This window comes from Mobula birostris, chromosome 11 (genome assembly GCF_030028105.1).
Source record: "Mobula birostris isolate sMobBir1 chromosome 11, sMobBir1.hap1, whole genome shotgun sequence".
NCBI classification, from domain to species: domain Eukaryota; kingdom Metazoa; phylum Chordata; class Chondrichthyes; order Myliobatiformes; family Myliobatidae; genus Mobula; species Mobula birostris.
In genome coordinates, this window is record NC_092380.1 from 102,797,775 (window position 1) to 102,816,943 (window position 19,169).

The following is a 19,169-nucleotide window of genomic DNA, read 5'->3' on the forward strand; positions in this document are numbered from 1 at the left end:
GTCAATATACCTTCCACTGTGCATCTATAGAAGTTTGTCAACGTTTTAGACGACATACTGAATTTACACAAACTTGTAATGTCTTCTTTGTGATGGCACTTTCATCAGATCCTCTGATATGATAATACCAAGTAATTTAAAGTTGCTGACCCTCACCACCTCTGATCCCCTGATGAGGACTGGCTCATGGACCTCCGATTTCTTCCTCCTGTAATAAATAATCCGCTCTTTGGTTTTGCTGACACTGAGTGAGAGGTTGCTGTTTTGGCACCATTCAAACAGATGTGCAACCTCCCTCCTATATGCCAATTTGACCATCAACAGTGGTATCTTAAGCAAACTTAAATATGCCATTGGAGCTGTATTTAGCCACACAATCATGGGTATAAAGTGAGTAGAGCAGGGGGCTAAGTACACAGCCTTGCGGTACACCTGTGCTGATGGTGATTGTGGAGGAGGTGTTGTCGCCAATACGTACTGATGAGGGCCTCCAAGTGAGGAAAATGAGGATTTTGTTTCGGAGAGGACTCAAGAACAAGATGTTCAAATATTACTGGGTGTGCTACAAAGTTTTTAAATGAAGCTTAGGGTTTGGAGACACACCTACAGTAACTGGTACTTCAACACAATGACTATTGGATTGTCTGACCCATTTGTGTATGATCATAGTTGAATAATGTAAAAAAAAAGTTAAATCCCAGAACAAGAGAAAATAAAATATATTAATCAGAATCAGGCTTATTATCACTGACATAAGTCATGAAATTTGTTGTTTTGCTCCCACAGTGCAGTGAAATACATAAAGCAAATTAACTTACAATGAGAATTTTTTAAAGTAAGTAGTATAAAAATAGAGCAAAATAGTGTTCATGGTTCACGGACCATCGAGAAATCTGATGGCAAAGGGGAAGAATCAGTTTGTGTCGTCAGGCTCCTGTACCACCTCCCTGGTGGTAGTAATGAGAAGGATGGTAAAGTTCCTTGATGATGGATGCTGCTTTCTTGCAGCATTGAATATATCCTTGATGGTGGGGAGCTGAGTGTCCATGATGGAGCTGGCTTATGCAGCACTGGCACCTCCACACCAGATGGTGTGGCAACCGGCCAGAATGCTCTCCACGGTACACCTGTAGAAATTTGCTAGAGTCTTTGGTGCCATAACGAACCTCCTCAACTCCTAATGAAATTTAAGCCACTGACATGCCTTCTGTGTAATTGTAATAATATGTTGGGCCCAGGATAGATCTTCAGAGATCTGACACCCAAGAACTTGAAGCTGCTCACCCTTTCCACTGCCGGCCACTCATTAAGGACTGTCATGCTTTCTCCTGACTTCCCTTTCCTGAAGCCCACAATCATTTCCTTGGTCTTACTGAAATACAGAATGCCCAGACTGAACAGCCATAATAACCAAAGAAGACCCATTGGGCGAATAGAGAGTTAGTTTTCTAAATATAATATAATCTTTTTAACAACACTTTGGAAGTTGTTTGAATTACAGTTGAGAGGTGCAGTCTCATAATAAAGGAGTTTGTCAAGCATTGTGGACTAATCACAGTGTACTCTCAGATATAGATCAGACATTTAAGTAGGTTGGTTTTTGGTCCGATATATAGTTCCTGAGACACACAAGGTTTGCAAAGGCATTGCTTGTGTCTGACAGTTCTGTATTATTTAACCACCTTCTGTCCAGGTGAAACCTGATGGACCTCACGGTTTCAGATAAGGACTTATTTTGAGCAGAAGCTCCTAGCACATATTACAGTTAAAAGGTTAGCTTGAGGGATTAACTGTTTTACTGATTCTGCTTGTGTTCATAGACTGAAAAGGAGAAACTGACTTGGAGGGACCGTGGCCCAGCTTACCTGACAAATATGGTCAGCATCCTTTTCATGGTAAGAATGAAGATAACTTCTCAGTGGAATTACGGATGAAATTTGGTTTTAATGGGGATTCTGTAATGTTATGCATTCTCAAAGTAATTCTGATGTCAAAGGTATTAAAGAATGATCAGGACAACATATAAAAGACTTGCATTTCAAGCAGCACACACAAAATTCTGGAGGAACTCAGCAAGCCAGGCAGCATCTATGGAAAAGAGTGCAGTCGATGGTTCAGGCTGAGATCCTTCATTCTTCCTTTCCAATCCAATTACAAAGTGCTTTATTAGAGTTGATTTAATATTGTCACATGAACCAAGATATAGTAAAAAGCTTGTTTTGTATACTGTTCATACATAAGAACATAAGGCATGAGAGTATTTAGGCCACTTGGCCCTTTGAGGCTGGTCCACCATTCCATCATGACTGATTTATTGTCCCTTGTAGCCCCATTTTCCTGTCTTCTCCCCAAAACCTTTATGCCCTGACTAAGCGCGATCAATTAACCTCTGCTTTAAATATACACGATGACTTAGCCTCTGCAGCCATCTGTGGCAATGAATTCCATGGATTCAGTATCCTCTGACTAAAGAAGTTCCTCCTCATCTCTCTTCTAAAAGGATGTCCCTCTATTCTGAGGCTGTACCCCGCTTCTAGACTCCCCCACTACAGGAAAAATCCGTTCTGTCTAGGCCTTTCAATATTCAAAGGGTTTCAATGAAATCCCCTCCCATTCTTCTAAATCCTAGGAGTACAGGCCCAGAGTCACCAAACTCTCCTCATACATTCACCCTTTCATTCCTGGAATCATTCTCATGGACCTCCTCTGGATTCTCTCCAATGCCAGCATAATTTTTCTTAGATACTGCTCACAGTGTTCCAAATATAGTCTTGACCATTGCCTTATAAAACCTAAAAATTACGTCCTTGCTTTTATATTCTAACCCTCTTGAAATGAATGGTAACATTGCATTTGCCTTCCTCACCACCAACTGAACCTGCAAGTTAAACTTCACCAAATCCTACATGAGGACTCCCAAGTCCCCCTGCGCCTCTGATATTTGAATATCTCCCTGCTCAGAAAATAATCTACTTCGGGCCGTCATCTGCAAGGAGACTGTACTCCTCCCCATGAATGTGTTCGTTTCCTCCCACAGTCCAAAGATGTAACAGTTAGTAGGTTAATTGGTCAGTGTAAATCGTCCAGTAATTATGCTCAGGTTATATTGATGGATTGCGGCATAGTATCGCTAAATAGATAAAAAAAATAAATGAATAAGTTTATTCCTTCTACCAAAGTGCATGACCATATACTTTCCTACACTATATTGATCTGTCACTACTTTGCCCATTCTCTTAATCTGTCTAAGTCCTTCTGCAGACTCCTCAGTTCCTCAGCACTACCTGCCCCTCCACCTATCTTTTTATTATCTGCCAGATTGGCCATGAAGCCATCAATTCTGTCACCAGCAGCCTACCAGAAAAGGTCCCTTTATTCTGACTCTTTACTTCCTGCCAGTCAGCCAATCTTCTATGCATGCTAGTATCTTTCTTGTAATTCCATGGGCTCTTACCTTTTTAAGCAGCCTCATCTGCAGCACCTTGGCCAAAAGCCTTCTGAAAATCCCAGTAGACAACATCCATTGACTATCCTTTGTCTATTTTTTTATTTTCTCTCAGAATTCTGACAGATGTGTCAGGCAAGATTTCCCCTTAAGGAAACCATGCTGGCTTTGGCCTCCTTTATGAAGTGCCTCGAGGTATCCCAAAATCTCATCCAAAAACTTCCTAACCACTGAAGTCAGGCTAGCAGGTTTATAATTTCCTTTCTTCAGCTTGCTTCCTTTCTTAAAGAGTAGAGTGACATTTGCAATTTTCCAGACCTCTAGAAACATTCCAGAATCTAGTGATACCTTAAAAGATCATTACTAATGTCTCCACAATTTATTTCGCTACCTCTTTCAGAACCTTGGGGTGCACACTCTCTGGTCCAAAGGCTGGTTCAAGTTCAAAGTAAATTTTAGAAGTACATAAATGTTACCATAAACATCCCTGAGGTTTATTTTTCTGGTGGGCATAGGTAGTAAATCCACAGAATATAATAGAAACATAAATGAAGACCACACCCAACAGGATAGATTATCAACCAATGTACAAATACAAGAGAAAAATAATAATAAATAAAAGAAACTAAGAGTCCAGATGACTTACCTACATTCAGACCCTTCTCCTTCCCAAACACCTTCGCCTTAGTGTTAGCAACTACACCCACTTTTTCCCCCCGACACTCTTCAATTTCTGGCATACTACTAGTGCCTTCCACAGTGAAGGCTGACACAAAATACTTATTAAATTCATCTGCCATATCTTTATCCCCCATTACTACTGTACCTCTCCAGTGTCATTTTCCAGTGGTCCACTATCACCTCCTCAAACTTGTGTCCTCTTCAGCATAAGAGGCAAAGGATTCAGATATGTGGGAATGTCACTACTGCCAGTGCTATCATTTCTAAATGGTATTGTCCTTGATTGTTACTGGATCTAAATCCCAGTCCTTCACCAGAAGAACATCAGTGGTTCCAACAAATGGCTCTCCACCATCTGATCATAAGGTGTTAGATATTTCGCAGAATTTAGACATTTGGCCCATCAGCTCTGCTCCACCATTTCATCATGGCTGATCCCATTTCATCTCTCAGCCCCAATCTCCTGCCTTCTCCCTGTATCCCTTCACGCCCTGACTAATCAAGAATCGATCAACCTCTGCGTTAAATATACATAAATACTTGGCCTCCATAGTAGCCTGTGGCAAAGAATTCCACAGATTCACCACTCTCTAGCTAAAGAAATTCTTCCTCTAAAAGGACGCTCCTCTATTCTGAGGCTGAGTCCTCTGGTCTTAGATACTCTCACCATAGGAAACATCCTCTCCACATCCACTCTATCAAGGCCTTTCATCAATAGGTTTCAATGAAATCACCTCTCATTCTTCTGAATTCCAGTGAATACAGGCCCAGAGCCATCAAACACTCTTCATATGACAAGCTATTCAATCCTGGAATCATTTTCATGAATCTCCTTTAAACCCCCGCCAGTTTCAGCACATTCTTTCTAAGATAAGGGGGCCAAGCCTATTCACAATGCTCCAAATGAGGCCTCACAAGAGCATTATAAAGTTTCAACATTACATCGTTGCTTTTTTATACTAGTCCTCCTGAAATGAATGCTAACATTGCATTTGCCTTCCTCAACACAGACTCAACCTACAAATTAATCTTCTGGAATCCTGCAACAAGGACCCCCAAGTCCCTTTGCACCTTTTTTTTTTGTACTTGATCTCCATTTAGTAAATAGTCAACCATTCTCTTCTACCAAAATGCATGGCTATACACTTCCCAACGCTGTATTCCAACTGCCACTTCTTTGTCCATTTCCTAATCTGTCTAAGTCCTTCTGGAGCCCTCCTACTTCCTCAGAATTACCTGCCCCTCCACCTATCTTCATATTGTCCACAAACCTAGCCAGAAAGCCATCAATTCCGTTATCCAAATCGTTGACGTATACTGTAAAAAGAGGTCCCAGCATAGCCCGCTATGGAACACCACCAGCCACCGGCAGCCAACTAGAAAAGTCTCCCTTGATTCCCTGTCTTTGCCTCCTGCCAATCAGCTAATGCTCTTTCTATGCTAGTAACTTTCCTGTAATACCATGGGCTCTTAACTTGTTAAGCAGCCTTAAGTGTGGCATGTTATCAAAGGCCTTCAAAAAGTCCAAGTACACAACATCTGCCAATTCTCCTTTGACTATCCTGCTTGTTATTTCTTCAAAGGATTTCAACACATTTGTCAATAAAGATTTTCTCTTAAGGAAACCATGCTGACCACAGCCAATTTTATCATGTACCTCCAACTACCCTGAAACCACATCCTTACAATCGATTTCAACATCTTCCCAACCACTGAGGTCAGACAAACTGTCCTATAATTTCCTTTCTTCTGTCTCTCTCCCTTCTTGAAGAGTGGAGTGACATTTGCGATTTTCCATTCCTCCAGAACCATGCCAGAATCAATTGATTATTGAAAGATCATTTCTAATGCCTCCAAAATCTCTTTAGCCACCTCTTTTAGAGCCCTGGTGTGTAGACCATCTGGTCCAAGTGATTTATTTACCTTCAGACCTTTCAGCTTCCCATGAACCTTCTCCCTAGTAATGACAATTTCACACACTTCCACCCCTTGACACTCTTGAACTTCTAGTAAACTGCCCATCAACTCCTGACAATCCCAATTTAACCCTAATCCAATCACAGGACAATTTAGAATGACCAATTAACCCACTAACCGGTACGTTTTTGGATTGTGGGAGGAATCCGGAGCACCCGGGGAAAGCCCACGCATTCCACAGGGAGGACGTACAGAGACTCCTTACAGAGAATGACAGAATTGAACTCTGAACTCCGACGTCCTGAGCTGTAATAGCAGTGTGCTAACCGTTATGCCACGTGGTCTTGTCTGAGGAAACAATTCCTTCTTATCTACTCAGTACGCACAATAAAGGGACTGTGGTTAGAACATGGAGGGTGGGCAGAGGCAGCCATTGAGTATATTGTCTTGCTGTGACATTGTTAATTTTTAATCAAATGTCTTTGAAGTATGATGTTCAGCTACAGTTACCGTACTACATATGAAATATTAAAGCACTCACCCTAACTCCTGTAAAAGTACAAGCTGGAATAAAGGTTGGCAAATCTCACAATCTGAATTAAATTATAAAGGCCTTTGAAGTAAGGATGTCACACCAATATAACTAGAAGCATTGTAAATTAATGAAATAAAATTACAATCTGGTGTTAGAAAAGTTTAAACATGAGAAAATCTGCAGATTGTGTCTTTATTCACTCTTCTTGCTAATGAAGGTAATATTGAAATGCCCACTTAAACGATATCTGAGCACTGTGCGTTAGTCCTGATGAAGTGGCTTGATCACTTCATTTCTAACATCCTGTCCTGTATAAACATGAGAAAATCTGCGGATGCTAGAAATCCAAAGCAACACACAGCAACTACGGAAAGGAATCTAAAGTCAACGTTTCAGGCCAAGTCTCTTCATCAGGACTGGAAAGGAAGGGGGAAGATGCCAGAATAAGAAGGTGGTGATGGGGGAGGGGAAAGAGGACAAGTTCCTTTGGCTTCTCCCACTTTCTCCAGACTTGAGGGATAGCCATGGGCATCCATATGGGCCCCAGCTATGCCTGCCCCTTCGTTAGTTACGTAGAACATCCATGTTCCAATCCTTCCCCGGTAATGCTCCCCAACTCTTCCTCTGCTACATTGGCGACTGCATTGATGATGCTAGTGCACCCATGCTGAGCTCGTCAATTTCATCAAACTTGCCTCCAACTTCCACCCTGCCCTTGCATTCACTTGGTCCATTTCTGACACCCCCTGCCCCTTCCTCGATCTCCTTGTCTCCATTTCTGGAGAGAAACTATTGACCGACATCTTTCATTAACCAACCAATTCCCATAGTTGTCTTGGCTATAACTATTCACACCTTGTTTTCTGTAAAATGCTATTTCCTTCATCTCCACTACATCTGTTCCCAGGATGTGACTTTCCTTTCCAGGACATCAGAAATGTCGTCCTCCTTCAAGGAACCAGCTTACTCTTCCTCCACTACTGATGCTGTCCTCACTCGCATCTCCACCGTTTCTCAAACATCCACACTCACCCCATCTTCCCGCCGCCTTAACAGTGATAGAGTTCCTCTTGTCCTCGCCTACTACTCCATGAGCCTTCACATCCAGCACATCAACCTCTGCAATTTCAGCCATCTTCAAAGGGATCCTACCACCAAGATATCGTTACTCCTTCCCCCACCCACTCTCTGCTTTCCACAGGGATTGCTCCCTCCATGATTCCCTTGTCCATTTGTCCTTCCCCAACAATCTTCCTCCTGGCACTTATCCCTGCAAGTGGCCAAAGTACTACACCTGCCCATTTCCCTCGTCCCTCAGCTCCACTCAGAACTCCAAACAGTCCTTCCAGGTGAGGCAACACTTCACCTGTGAATCTGCTGGGGTCAGTTATTGTGTCTGGTGCTCCCGATGCGGCCTCCTTTACATTGGTAAGACCCATCGCTTTGTAGAGTACCTCCGTCAGTTCACCAAAAGAACTTCCCAGTGGCCAAACATTTTAATTCCAATTCCTATTCCCATTCCGACATGTCAGTCCATGGTCTCCTCTTGTGCCACAATGAGGCCACTCTCAGGCTGAAGAAGCAAAACCTTGTATTCCATCTGGGTATCCTCCAACCTGATGGCATGAATATCAGTTTCTCCTTCTGGTTTAGAAAAAAATTCCCTCCCCATCCCCTCTTCTTCTATGCTGTACTGTTGCCACTGCCTATCACCTCCCTGTGGGTCCCCTCCTTCCCCTTCTCCTAATGTCCACTCTCCTCTCCTATCAGATTCCTTCCTTTCCAGCCCTTTACCTTTCCCACCATCTAGCTTTCCTCTTTGCCCTCCCCCACCTTTTTATTCTGGCATTTTCCCCTTCCTTTCTAGCCCTGATGAAGTGTCCAGGCCTGAAACATCAACTATTTATTTATTTATTTCCGTAGAAACAGCCTGACCTGTTGAGTTCCTCCAGTATGTTGTGTGTTTTGCTCAAGAATTCAAAGTTCAAAGTTAATTTATTATCAAAGTACATACAGTATATGTCATCTCATACAATCCTGAAATCTATTTACTTGCAGGCATTCACAGTAGGACAAAGAAATACAATAGAATCAATGAAAAACTGCATGCAAACAAAAACGGTCAAGCAATCAATGTGCAAAAAACAACAGATTTGTAAATAAAACAAAATAAAAAAATAAATAAATTATACTGAAAACTTGAGTTGTAGAGTCAGTGAAAGTAAGCCATAGCTTGTGAAATCAGTTCCGTTTTAGGGTGAGTGAAGTTACCTACTCTGGTTCAGGAGTCTGATGGTTGAGGCGTAATAATTGTTCCTGAACCTGGTGGTAAGGGACCTAAGGCTCCTGTATCTCCATTCTGATGGCAGCATTGAGAAGAGGTGGAGATCCTTGATGATGGATGCTACTTTCCTCCGATAGAGCTCCTTGTAGATGTGCTCAGCAGTGGGGAGGGCTTTACCTGTGATGGACTGGGCTGCACCCACTACCTTTTGTAGGCTTGTCCGTTCAATGGCATTGGTGTTTCTGTGCCACGCATGACACAACCAGAAATCAGATATATAAAAAGAAATGTCCTAAGGTTGATTTGGATTGGGTTTTAATTTTGTATCTTAACAGACTTGTAGAGAGCTTTCATAAACAGCAGTGGTCTTTTCAGTTCACTTTAGTAATGCTGACAGAAATATGTAATTGGAAGCATGGCAACACTTGTAGTCTACCCCAGCTCATCCTTGGATTTTGTAGATCATTAATAACAAACAACAAATTTTACTGTAGGTTTTGATGTGCATGTGACAAATAAAGCTAATTTTATCTTTATCTAACTGGTACTCTGTAAAATGGTCTACCATGTCACTGACAAATTTAACCAACTTCATTGAGCAAGGCCAGTGATCCAGGCAAGTTGCTCATCTCAAAGTCCCATTCTTGCAGGTTTGTCAGAAGGCAGAATATGTATTTGCAGCACATAGTTTGCTCATTGAGCCATGATGAGTTAACTTAAGCACTGAACTTGTGACCTGCAATATTGCAAGAAGTGATGTTGTGGAATTCTTTGCCACAGGCAGTTGTGGAGGCCAAGTCTTTATGTTTATTTAAGGCAAAGTTTGATAGATCTGTGATTGGTCAGGGCACAAAGGGATACGGGGAGAAGGCAAGAGATTGGGGCTGAGAGGAAATTTGGATCAGCCATGATAGAGCAGACTCAAAGGCCTAATTCTGCTCCTATTGTAGGCCTCCGTTAGTCTCGTGAGACCATGGATTTGTGCCTTGGAAGGTTTCCAGGGCGTAAGCCTGGGCAAGGTTGTATGGAAGACCGGCAGTTGCCCATGCTGCGTGTCTCCCCTCTCCACGCCACTGATGTTGGCACCAGTGTTGTTGCAGAGCAATGAGTGGTTAAGTGCCTTGCTCAAGGACACACACACAGCCTCAGCCAAGGCTCGAACAAGCAACCTTCAGATAACTAGACGAACACCTTAACCACTTAGCCACACGCCACACTCTGCTCCTATATCTTATGGTCTTAACATGGATTAACACTAGCTGCCAGTTTTCCTTCTAAGTTAATTGATAGAGTTGCAACATCCAATATAGTTGCATTCATCTCTTTAAAAATTTTTGTGAATAAAACCAGTGCTGAAGGCGCACAGAAAGTTTGACAGCATCTGTGAACAGAGAAATGGTTAAACTTTCAATATTCAAATAGCTAAGATTTAATTTTCAGTTATATATTATTCAATTCAGACTGTTAGATTGTTAGAAGACTGGGTACTTAGTTAGGTACCTCATGTACCTAATAAAGTGGCCGCTGAGCGTATGTTTGTGGTCTTCTGCTGCAGTAGCCCATCCATGTCAAGATTTGACATGCACATTCAGGGATGCTCTTCTCTACACTACTGTTGTAACATATGGTTATTTGAGTTATTGTTCTTTTCTTGTCAGCTTGAACCAATCTGGCTATTCTTCTTTGGCCTCTCTCATTAACAAGGCTTTTTTGCCCACAAAACTGCTGCTCACTGTAAATTCCAGAGACTTTGTTTGTTTATTTATTTATTGAGATACAGCACAGAATAGGCCCTTTGAGTGACACCACCCAGCCAATCCCCTTATTTAATCCTTGCCTAATCATGGGACAATTTATAACGACCAATCAACCCACCAACCAGTATGTCTTTGGACTATGGGAGGGAACTGGAGCACCTGGAGGAAACCCACATGGTCACGGAGAACATACAAACTCCTTACAGGCAGCAACAGGAATTGAACTCGGGTCGCTGCTACTGTAAAGCAGTGTGCTAACTTCTACGTTAGTGTACCACGCTGTTGTGTGAAAATCCCAGGAGATCAGCAGTTTCTGAGGTACTCAAATCACAATCATTCCACAGTCATAGTCAAATTTTTCACCTATCTTCCCCATTCTGATGTTTGGCCTAATAAACAACAGAACCTCTTGACCATGTCCACATGCTTTCATGCATTAAGTTGTTGCCACATGATTGACTGATTAGATATTTGCATTAACAAGCAGGTGTGCAGATATACCTAATAAAGTATCTGCTGAGGGTATACTTAGTGAGTAGCATATTGGTGCATTCAGAAACCCGCCATCTCTTGGTAGGTATTGCAACGTATCCATGTCAACAACTCCAGTTTGCCAGTGATAGGTTTCCAAAGATATTAGAGATCTTAGATTTTTAACCAAAGCTCTCTGCTTTCTCTAGATCGGCCTGACATTTGCAATCGTCTTTGGAGTGATCCTGTATCGAATCTCCACGGCAGCGGCTATGGCCGTGAGCCCTGATCAATATGCCAAAGCTAATGTCCGAGTCATTGTCACGGCTACTGCAGTCATCATAAATCTGGTGGTCATTCTTATTTTGGATGAAGTCTATGGTGCTGTTGCTCGATGGCTGACAAAAATTGGTAAGTATACAATTTTTTCCAAGGTAAACTTTAGCCACTGTTGGATCTCTGTTTATTTTTCTGATCCTTGGGGTTCTTTCAGGAGTTAGGAATGATGAGCAGTCTTAATTTCAACTATTGTTTACTTTATAATACAAACAAACATACAAATATTAAGCAAATGAAATAAATAGCTGAGAAACAATGCAGAGAGATAAAAATGAAAACAACAGAATAAAGAAGTAAAAGAATAAAGATGGCGCCTCTATAAAATCCATCTCTTTTATAGATAAGATGAGGAAAACCCTTAGGTAGAAATAAACTAGTTAATAGGCTAGATAATTAAAGCAGTTACATCACATGGGTAATGTTCTAATACTTAGCCAATGAAAAATGAGAAAGGTGATAAAACGTTAGTTTAACTGCTACATCGCTTTCTGCCAGTGAGTGGGGATGAACCACCACATACTATGAAAAAATACTTGAGTTGGTTAAAAAGTACAAATGTTATAAAAAGTATCTCTTTTTTTTAGAAAAAAGGTGTTTTCTAATACCACAATACTGATTCCTAAACATTTTTGGATATTTGTTTATCAACATGGCGAGAAATTTCAAGACTGACTGGAGCTATAGATGTTTGAAGTGCCATTCAACTCCTTTATCTGAGTTATATTTCCCCTTGAAGTCCAGAATCACCCGTTTCAGATGAATAGACAAAGATGGTGCTTGCTTTCATCTCAGGTAGTTCAGATTTTAATTTTCCCTCCCAAAACTAGTGGATACAGCCCTGTCCATCAGAAGGGAAAAAACCTTCCCACCATTGAGCACATCTACTAGGAGCACTGCCACAGGAAAGCAGCGCCTATCTGCGAGTACCCCCACTGTCCAGGCCATGCGCTCTTTTCACTGCTGCCATCAAGAGGGAGGAACAAAAGCCTCAGGTCCCACACCACCAGGCTCAGTAACAATTATTACCTTTCAACCATCACTATCGTGGACAATCTCACTCACCACAATTTTGAACTGATTCCACAAGCCATGACTCACTTTCAAGGACTCTCCAACTCATGATTTCAGTTTTATTTATTTATTTAGTTATTTGCACTGTTTGTCTTCTTTAGCACATTGGTTGCTTGTCATTCTGTGTACGTAGTTTTTCGTTTATTCTACTGTGAACGCCTGCAAGAAATATCGATAATAAATTTATTTTGAACTTTTGAACTTTGAGATAAATCACCATCAAATTCTGCTGCTCCTCCCCAGTTCCTCTGCACAGAGTTTAGTGATCTCAGGAATGTTGTACCATGGTTTACTGCATATCTCAAATTAAATCTTTGCTTGCTTTCTTTGGACCATTTTGTAGCTGTTGAGAATGTCATTATTATTAGCAATGTGCACTGCATGAACAGTGACCCACCGATATTCCCAAAGATCACGGTGCAATTGCAATTCCTCTTCCCACAGCCCCCTGCCCCCCCCCCCCCCACCCCCATTAGGCTGTTGGGAAGCTGTGGGAGTCATGGTTATAAAGGTATCTGTGTGCTTACAAGTTGAAGGAGGCAATCAACAGTGTTACTTTATGTCAGTACTTGCTGAAATTACCCAGTTCTTGCCAAAAAAAACGGCAGGAGTGCAGAGATCATAGTCTATTTCCTTTCCCATTCTCTCATTTCCAAACAATCCTTTTGATATAAATGACTTGTTATTGAATAAGTTATTTTAATGTACCCATCACTTTAATGTTTACATTGAATGTACTAAAATGTCATTTCAAAATTGTCCCTAATTAAACCTGCAATGATTTGATATTTTTAAAACTTTCTGCTTTTTGGGTACATATAAACACACACAAATGTACGTGTGTGTGTGTGTGTGTGTGTGTGTGTGTGTTTCATCACTGATGAGGTACGGGAGCTTGAAGAGAGAGACTCAACGTTTCAGGAACAGCTTCTGCCCCTCCACCAACAGACTTCAGAACAGACAATGAACCCATGAACACTACCTCACTATTTTTGCTCTCTTTTTACACTGCTTAGTTCTTTTAATTTTTATGTATTCAGAATATTTCTTACTTTATAGTATTTTTATTACACATTGTACTGCACCACTAAACTGCAAAACAACAACTTGCACCGTATTTGTCGGTGATAATTAATCTGATTCTGACACTCTAGCCCAGGGATTGCCAACTTTTTTTATGTTATGGACCAATAGTGTTAAGCAAGGGCTCCATGGACCCCAGAATGGGAACCCCTGCTCTGACCTTTCCTCTGAATGCATCTGTTCTAGGCACTGCCCTGCTGCAGGTACCTGGCTTTTCTGCTCATGATCTTCCTGCTGCTAAGTATGTCCCTGTGTGCAAAGTCCAGGTATTCTTTGATAAGAAAAGTTTTCCAGTTGCTGGTTCTTGTAAATGTTTGGCACCAGGTCAGGAAAAAATTGTTTTCAATTTTTTTTAAATACCATTGCTACTTTGAAGTAGGACATGTACTCCCTGCTTCTATGAATTGGCACACGTTTCCTAATGGCAGGAGACTATTTGCAGTTGATGTCCAGAATGGGATACCAATTCCCATAGCTGCTCCTTACATAAAATTGCACAACGTCCATTGATATAGCATTATTAAATATAGTGAAATTACCTAGATACCTTCTAATAGCAAAGACATTTGATAATTTGACACCAAGCTGCATGAGGTTATTCAGACAGACTATCAGTATCAGGTTTATTCTAAGACTATAACACACAGGAGCAGAATTAGGCCATTTGGCCCATCAAGTCTGCTCCACCATTCCATCACAGCTGATTTCATTTCAATTCAATTCATTTCAACTCAATTCAAGTTTAATTGTCATTCAGTCATACTTGAATACCCATGAATACAGACAAATGGGACAGTGTTACTCCGGGGCCAAAGTAACAGTCACACACAGCACAAAGCACATATTGCACATACAAGATAGCAAGCACATGTAAGATATCAGTAAAATTCAGCCACACAAAATAAAGTCTAGTCCTGAGTCCATAAATGCCACAGAAATCTGCAGCTGACCACAATACAGCTTGTCTCTCTCACCCATTCTCCTTCCTTCTCCCCATAACCTTTGATACCCTTGCTAATCATAACCTATCAACCCCCACTTTAAATATACATAATGGCTTGCCCTCTGCAGCTACCTGTGACAATGAATTCTACAGATTCACCACCCTCTGGCTTAAGAAATTACTCCTTATATCTGTCCTAAAGGGACGTCCTTCTTAAAGAGGCTGTGCTCCTTAGTCCTAGACTCCACCACAATTGGAAATATTCTCTCCATATCAACTCTGTCTAGGTCTTTAGGTATTCGGTAGGTTTCAATGATTATCATAGGCTTACTAAAGATTCAAAATTGTTTCATGTCATTTCCTGTATACAGTAAAGGAGAATGGAGTAATTGTTAATGTAGTGGGATGGATAAATGGGTGGAGTGTTGATCAGCTTTATTGCTTGGGTGAAGTCATTGTTTTGGTGTCTAGAGGTCCTGGTGTAGGTGCTATATTGCCTCCTCCCTGATGGGAGTGGGACAATCAGTCCATAACGTTGTGGGACAGATCCTTCATGATGTTTCTGGCCTTTTTCTGGCTCCTTTCTGTGTATATGTCCTCGATGGTGGGTAGGCTGATGCCAGCGATGCATTGGGCAGTTTTGACCACCCGTTGCAGAGTCTTGGGATGGTCTCTACTGCACATCTGTAAAAGGTTGTGAGCATAGATGTGTAGATAGTCCAGCCTCCTCAGAAAGTAGAGATGTTGGTGAGCTTTCCTGATTATGTAGGATATGTTTGGGACTATGAGAGGTTGTGCAATTATGTGCACTCCCAGGAGTTTAAAACTTTCCAGTTTCCACCACTGTACCACTGACGTAAAGAGAGATGTGAGTTCTCCTGAAGTTGATAACCATCTCCTTTGTCTTGATGACATTGAGGAAGAGCATCAGGACTCAAGCTCTTCCACCTCTTCTCTGTAGGCCGTCTCATTGTTGAAAGTGATGAACCCCAGCACTGTCATGTCATCGGCGAACTTGACAATGTGATTACTTAGGTGTTGGGCCGTGTAGTCAAGCGTGAGCAGTTATTTGATGTGAAATTTCTTTTGCAGCAGCAGTACAGTGCAAAGACACAGAATTACAAAAATAAAGTAAATTATAATAACAAATCATGAATTACAGAAATAAGTTGTGCAAAATAAAGCAATAACAAAGTAGTGTTCATGGACCATTTAGAAATCTGGTGGTGGAGTGAAAGAAACTGTTCCTAATTCATTGAGTGTGGGTCTTCAAGTTGCTGTACCTCCTCCCCCGATAGTTATTACAAGAGGAGGGCATGTCCCAGATGGAGAGGGCCTCCAAAAGCTTAGTCAAAGGGTTGGTTTTAAGCAAACATCTTGAAGGCACACAGGCACTGACATTTTTTTGGAATGAATTAGAGGGCATTGAGTTTGGGAATCAAGTGCTGGCCAGAGATGGAGAAGCATTGAGACCTTGGTGGAGAATGCAGTGAAGTACAAAGGGGCATTGCAAATGAAAATTTTGGTGAGGCAGTATAAACTGGCATGTGGATGGACAAAAAAGATATTATGGATTAGAATATAGTTTTGGATTAAGTTATGGATGTTTAAAGATGGGAGTACATTGTAATAAATTGTATGAGAGACTGCATTAATTGTAATTATGGTACATTAGTCTCATAATGTTAGCAGACTTGCTCGCCATGGCATCTGGCTGGCTGGCAACTGAAAGTCGATCTTGGCAACCAGTTAAAGTTCCCTGACTTCATCGTGTTATCATCACTGAGGCCTGACATGGTCATTCTGTCAGAAACCTTGAAGCAGGTGGTGATGGTTCCTTGGGAAGATTGAATTGAGGAGGCATTTGGGCATAAGAAAACCAAAACCAGGAGTTTGTAGACCAGTGGCAGAGACAGGGGAGCAGGGCATGGTGTGAGCCAATAGATCTGGGGTGTAGAGGTTTTACTGGCTGCTCGCTGTGCAGGACCTATCTCTGCTTGTTATTATGGGGGCTGCAAATAAAAGAGCCTCCAGGTGGCTATGGATCAAGGGATGTGACCTGTGGACCAATGCTGCTGGGAGTCAACCATTGCTGAGTAATCTGGGTGAGGGAGCCTGATGTTGAAAGACCCAGAACATCAGTTGACCCCAGCTTACATGGATGGTGTGTCCCAGTGCATCCTAGGATGTATTTTAGGATCTGAGACTTAATTTTTGGTTGTTAGCTCATAATCACACTTATGTTTCGTTCCTTCCACAGAGGTCCCAAAAACAGACAAAAGTTTTGAGGAAAGGTTAATTTTTAAGGCTTTTCTGTTAAAGTTTGTGAATGCCTACACGCCAATCTTTTACGTTGCGTTCTTCAAAGGCAGGTGAGTTACCCATTTTTCTTACAGCCATGTGCTTATCTAATGATCTTTTAAATGTTCCTAATGTAACTGTCTCTACTATCATCACCAGCAATGCATTCCAACCACCTATCGCTCGCTGTGTACAATCAAACGATCTCTGACATCTGCACTAAACTTTGCTCCACTCACCTTAAAAGGATGTCCTCTGGTATTGGCCATTGACAAAAAGGTGCTGGATGCCTTTTCTGTCTATGAATTTATAATCTTGTACTTTTCTATCAAGTCACCTCTCATCCTCCTTCAGTCTAAAGAGAAAAGCCCTAGCACACCTAAACCTTCTTTGTAAGGCAAGATGTACAGTAAACATAAACATAAGATTCTGTAGATGCTGGAAATCCAGAGGAACACACGTACAAAATGCCAGAGGAAATCAGCAGGTGAAGCAACATCCGGGGAAGGAAATGAACGGTCAATACTTCAGCCTGAAACCATTCTACCAGATTGAAAAGGAATGGGGAGAAGCCAGAACTATTGAACTGCAAGTCCCTGTCAATTCTCTCCAACTTGCAAATATATTGCTATCCTTCCATTAGCTTGGGCTGTGAATCCTGAGATTCCCTCCCCAATGATGTGGAGAACACTTTAACCAAGTAACTCCAACAATTTAAGAATGTCCTTGCATGACAGATAGGATTGGACTGCAAATTCCAGCATTGGTTTTATCACACAAATAAAAATTAACCAACAAAGGAGTAGGATTAGTGTAAACTGGTGAGTGATGATGTGAACCTAAAGGGCCTTTCTTCTGTGCGTGGCTGTGTGATAACGATGAGACAATATGAATTTTTAAGTGTTTTTTAAGAAATTGAGCAAATTGGGGAAGTGTGACTTAAAACTAAGCGATTGCTTTACAATAACAAGGGCTATTCAGCCTAATTTGGCTGAAATTTCTTCAGTCTGAGTAGTATTTGATGCTCTGCCTAAGTGAAGCTATACTTGCTATCATTTGCTTCCAGGTTCACAGGTCGGCCTGGAAAATATACATATATCTTTCACAGCATGCGCATGGAAGAGGTAGTGTAATTTCTTGGGCCTTCTCATATTTAAATGAAAATTTAGCTCGAGAGTTTGCCATCTGGTTTAAGACCAATAACTCTTATGTTTTATTTTGATCAGTGTGCTCCAGGAGGCTGCCTGATGGAGCTGTGCATTCAACTGAGCATCATCATGCTGGGAAAGCAATTAATACAGAACAACCTGTTTGAAATAGGCATTCCGTAAGTATCTAACTGTATCTTGGCATGTTGATGGAACACTTAAAATTGCAAATGAATTGTTTGAAGCTCATTTTCCTCCAATGACTTTTAGGTTTTCCATCAAAAGACAGGGCCAGTGGCCAGTTGATTCCCTGGCCTTCAGCAGTGTTGACTGGCAAATGAACATTAGTAAGTACTTGAAGAGTCCTACTCCTTGAAATCTGTGGGAAAGGTCTTGAAGAGTGTAGTAGAACAAAGGGATCTGGGAATACAGATCCATAATTCGTTGGAAGTGGCGTCACAGGTAGATAGAGTCATAAAGCTTTTGGCACATTATCCTTCATAAATCGAAGTAATACGTACTAGAGTTGGGATGTTATGTTCAAGTCATTTAAGATGTTGGTGAGGCCATATATGCAGTATTATGTGAAGTTCTGGTTGCCTACCTTCAAGAAAGATTTATTTTATTTATTTAGAGATACAGTGCAGAATTGGTCTTTCTGGTCCTTCAAGCTGTGCTGCCCAGTAACCCCTGACAACCCTCCCCCCACCCCCGATTAACCCTAACGTAATCGAGAACAATTTACAATGGCCAATTAACCTACGAACTGGTACATCTTTGGACTGCGGGAGGGAACTGGGGTACATGGTTCCCTGCAAGGAGAACTGGAAGCCTACACATTCCACAAGGAGGATGTTCAAGCTCCTTACAGAGGCCGCCAGGATTGAACTCTGATCTCCGGAAGGTCCCGAGCTCTAACGGCATCGCGCTAGCTGCTACATTGCAGTGGTGCCCTAGGATAGCAATAAGGTTTAAGGAGTACAGAGAAAATTTACAAGGATCTTGCTGGAACTTGATGATCTGAGTTACAGGGAAAGTTTGTATAGGTTAGGACTGTTCCCTGGAGCAGAGAAGAATTATGAGGAGATGGGTAGGCTTTTTTCCATTGAGGTCAGGTGAGTCTAGAGCTGGAGGTTATAGGTCAAGGGTGAAAGGTGAAATGTTTAATAGGAATCTTAAGGAAAAGCTTCTTCA

The 19,169-nt window shown here is 41.5% G+C and overlaps 1 protein-coding gene across 1 annotated transcript in view; it reads left to right on the forward strand.

Moving 5' to 3' along the window:
• Window positions 1-19,169, forward strand: part of ano1a (anoctamin 1, calcium activated chloride channel a) — a 297,185-nt gene that overhangs the window by 219,915 nt on the left and 58,101 nt on the right. The window contains exons 18-22 of the mRNA XM_072272773.1: window positions 1,821-1,895; window positions 11,300-11,501; window positions 16,787-16,898; window positions 17,894-17,951; window positions 18,054-18,154. Of these exons, the coding sequence (XP_072128874.1) occupies window positions 1,821-1,895; window positions 11,300-11,501; window positions 16,787-16,898; window positions 17,894-17,951; window positions 18,054-18,154 (548 nt within the window). The remainder of the gene's footprint in view (window positions 1-1,820; window positions 1,896-11,299; window positions 11,502-16,786; window positions 16,899-17,893; window positions 17,952-18,053; window positions 18,155-19,169) is intronic.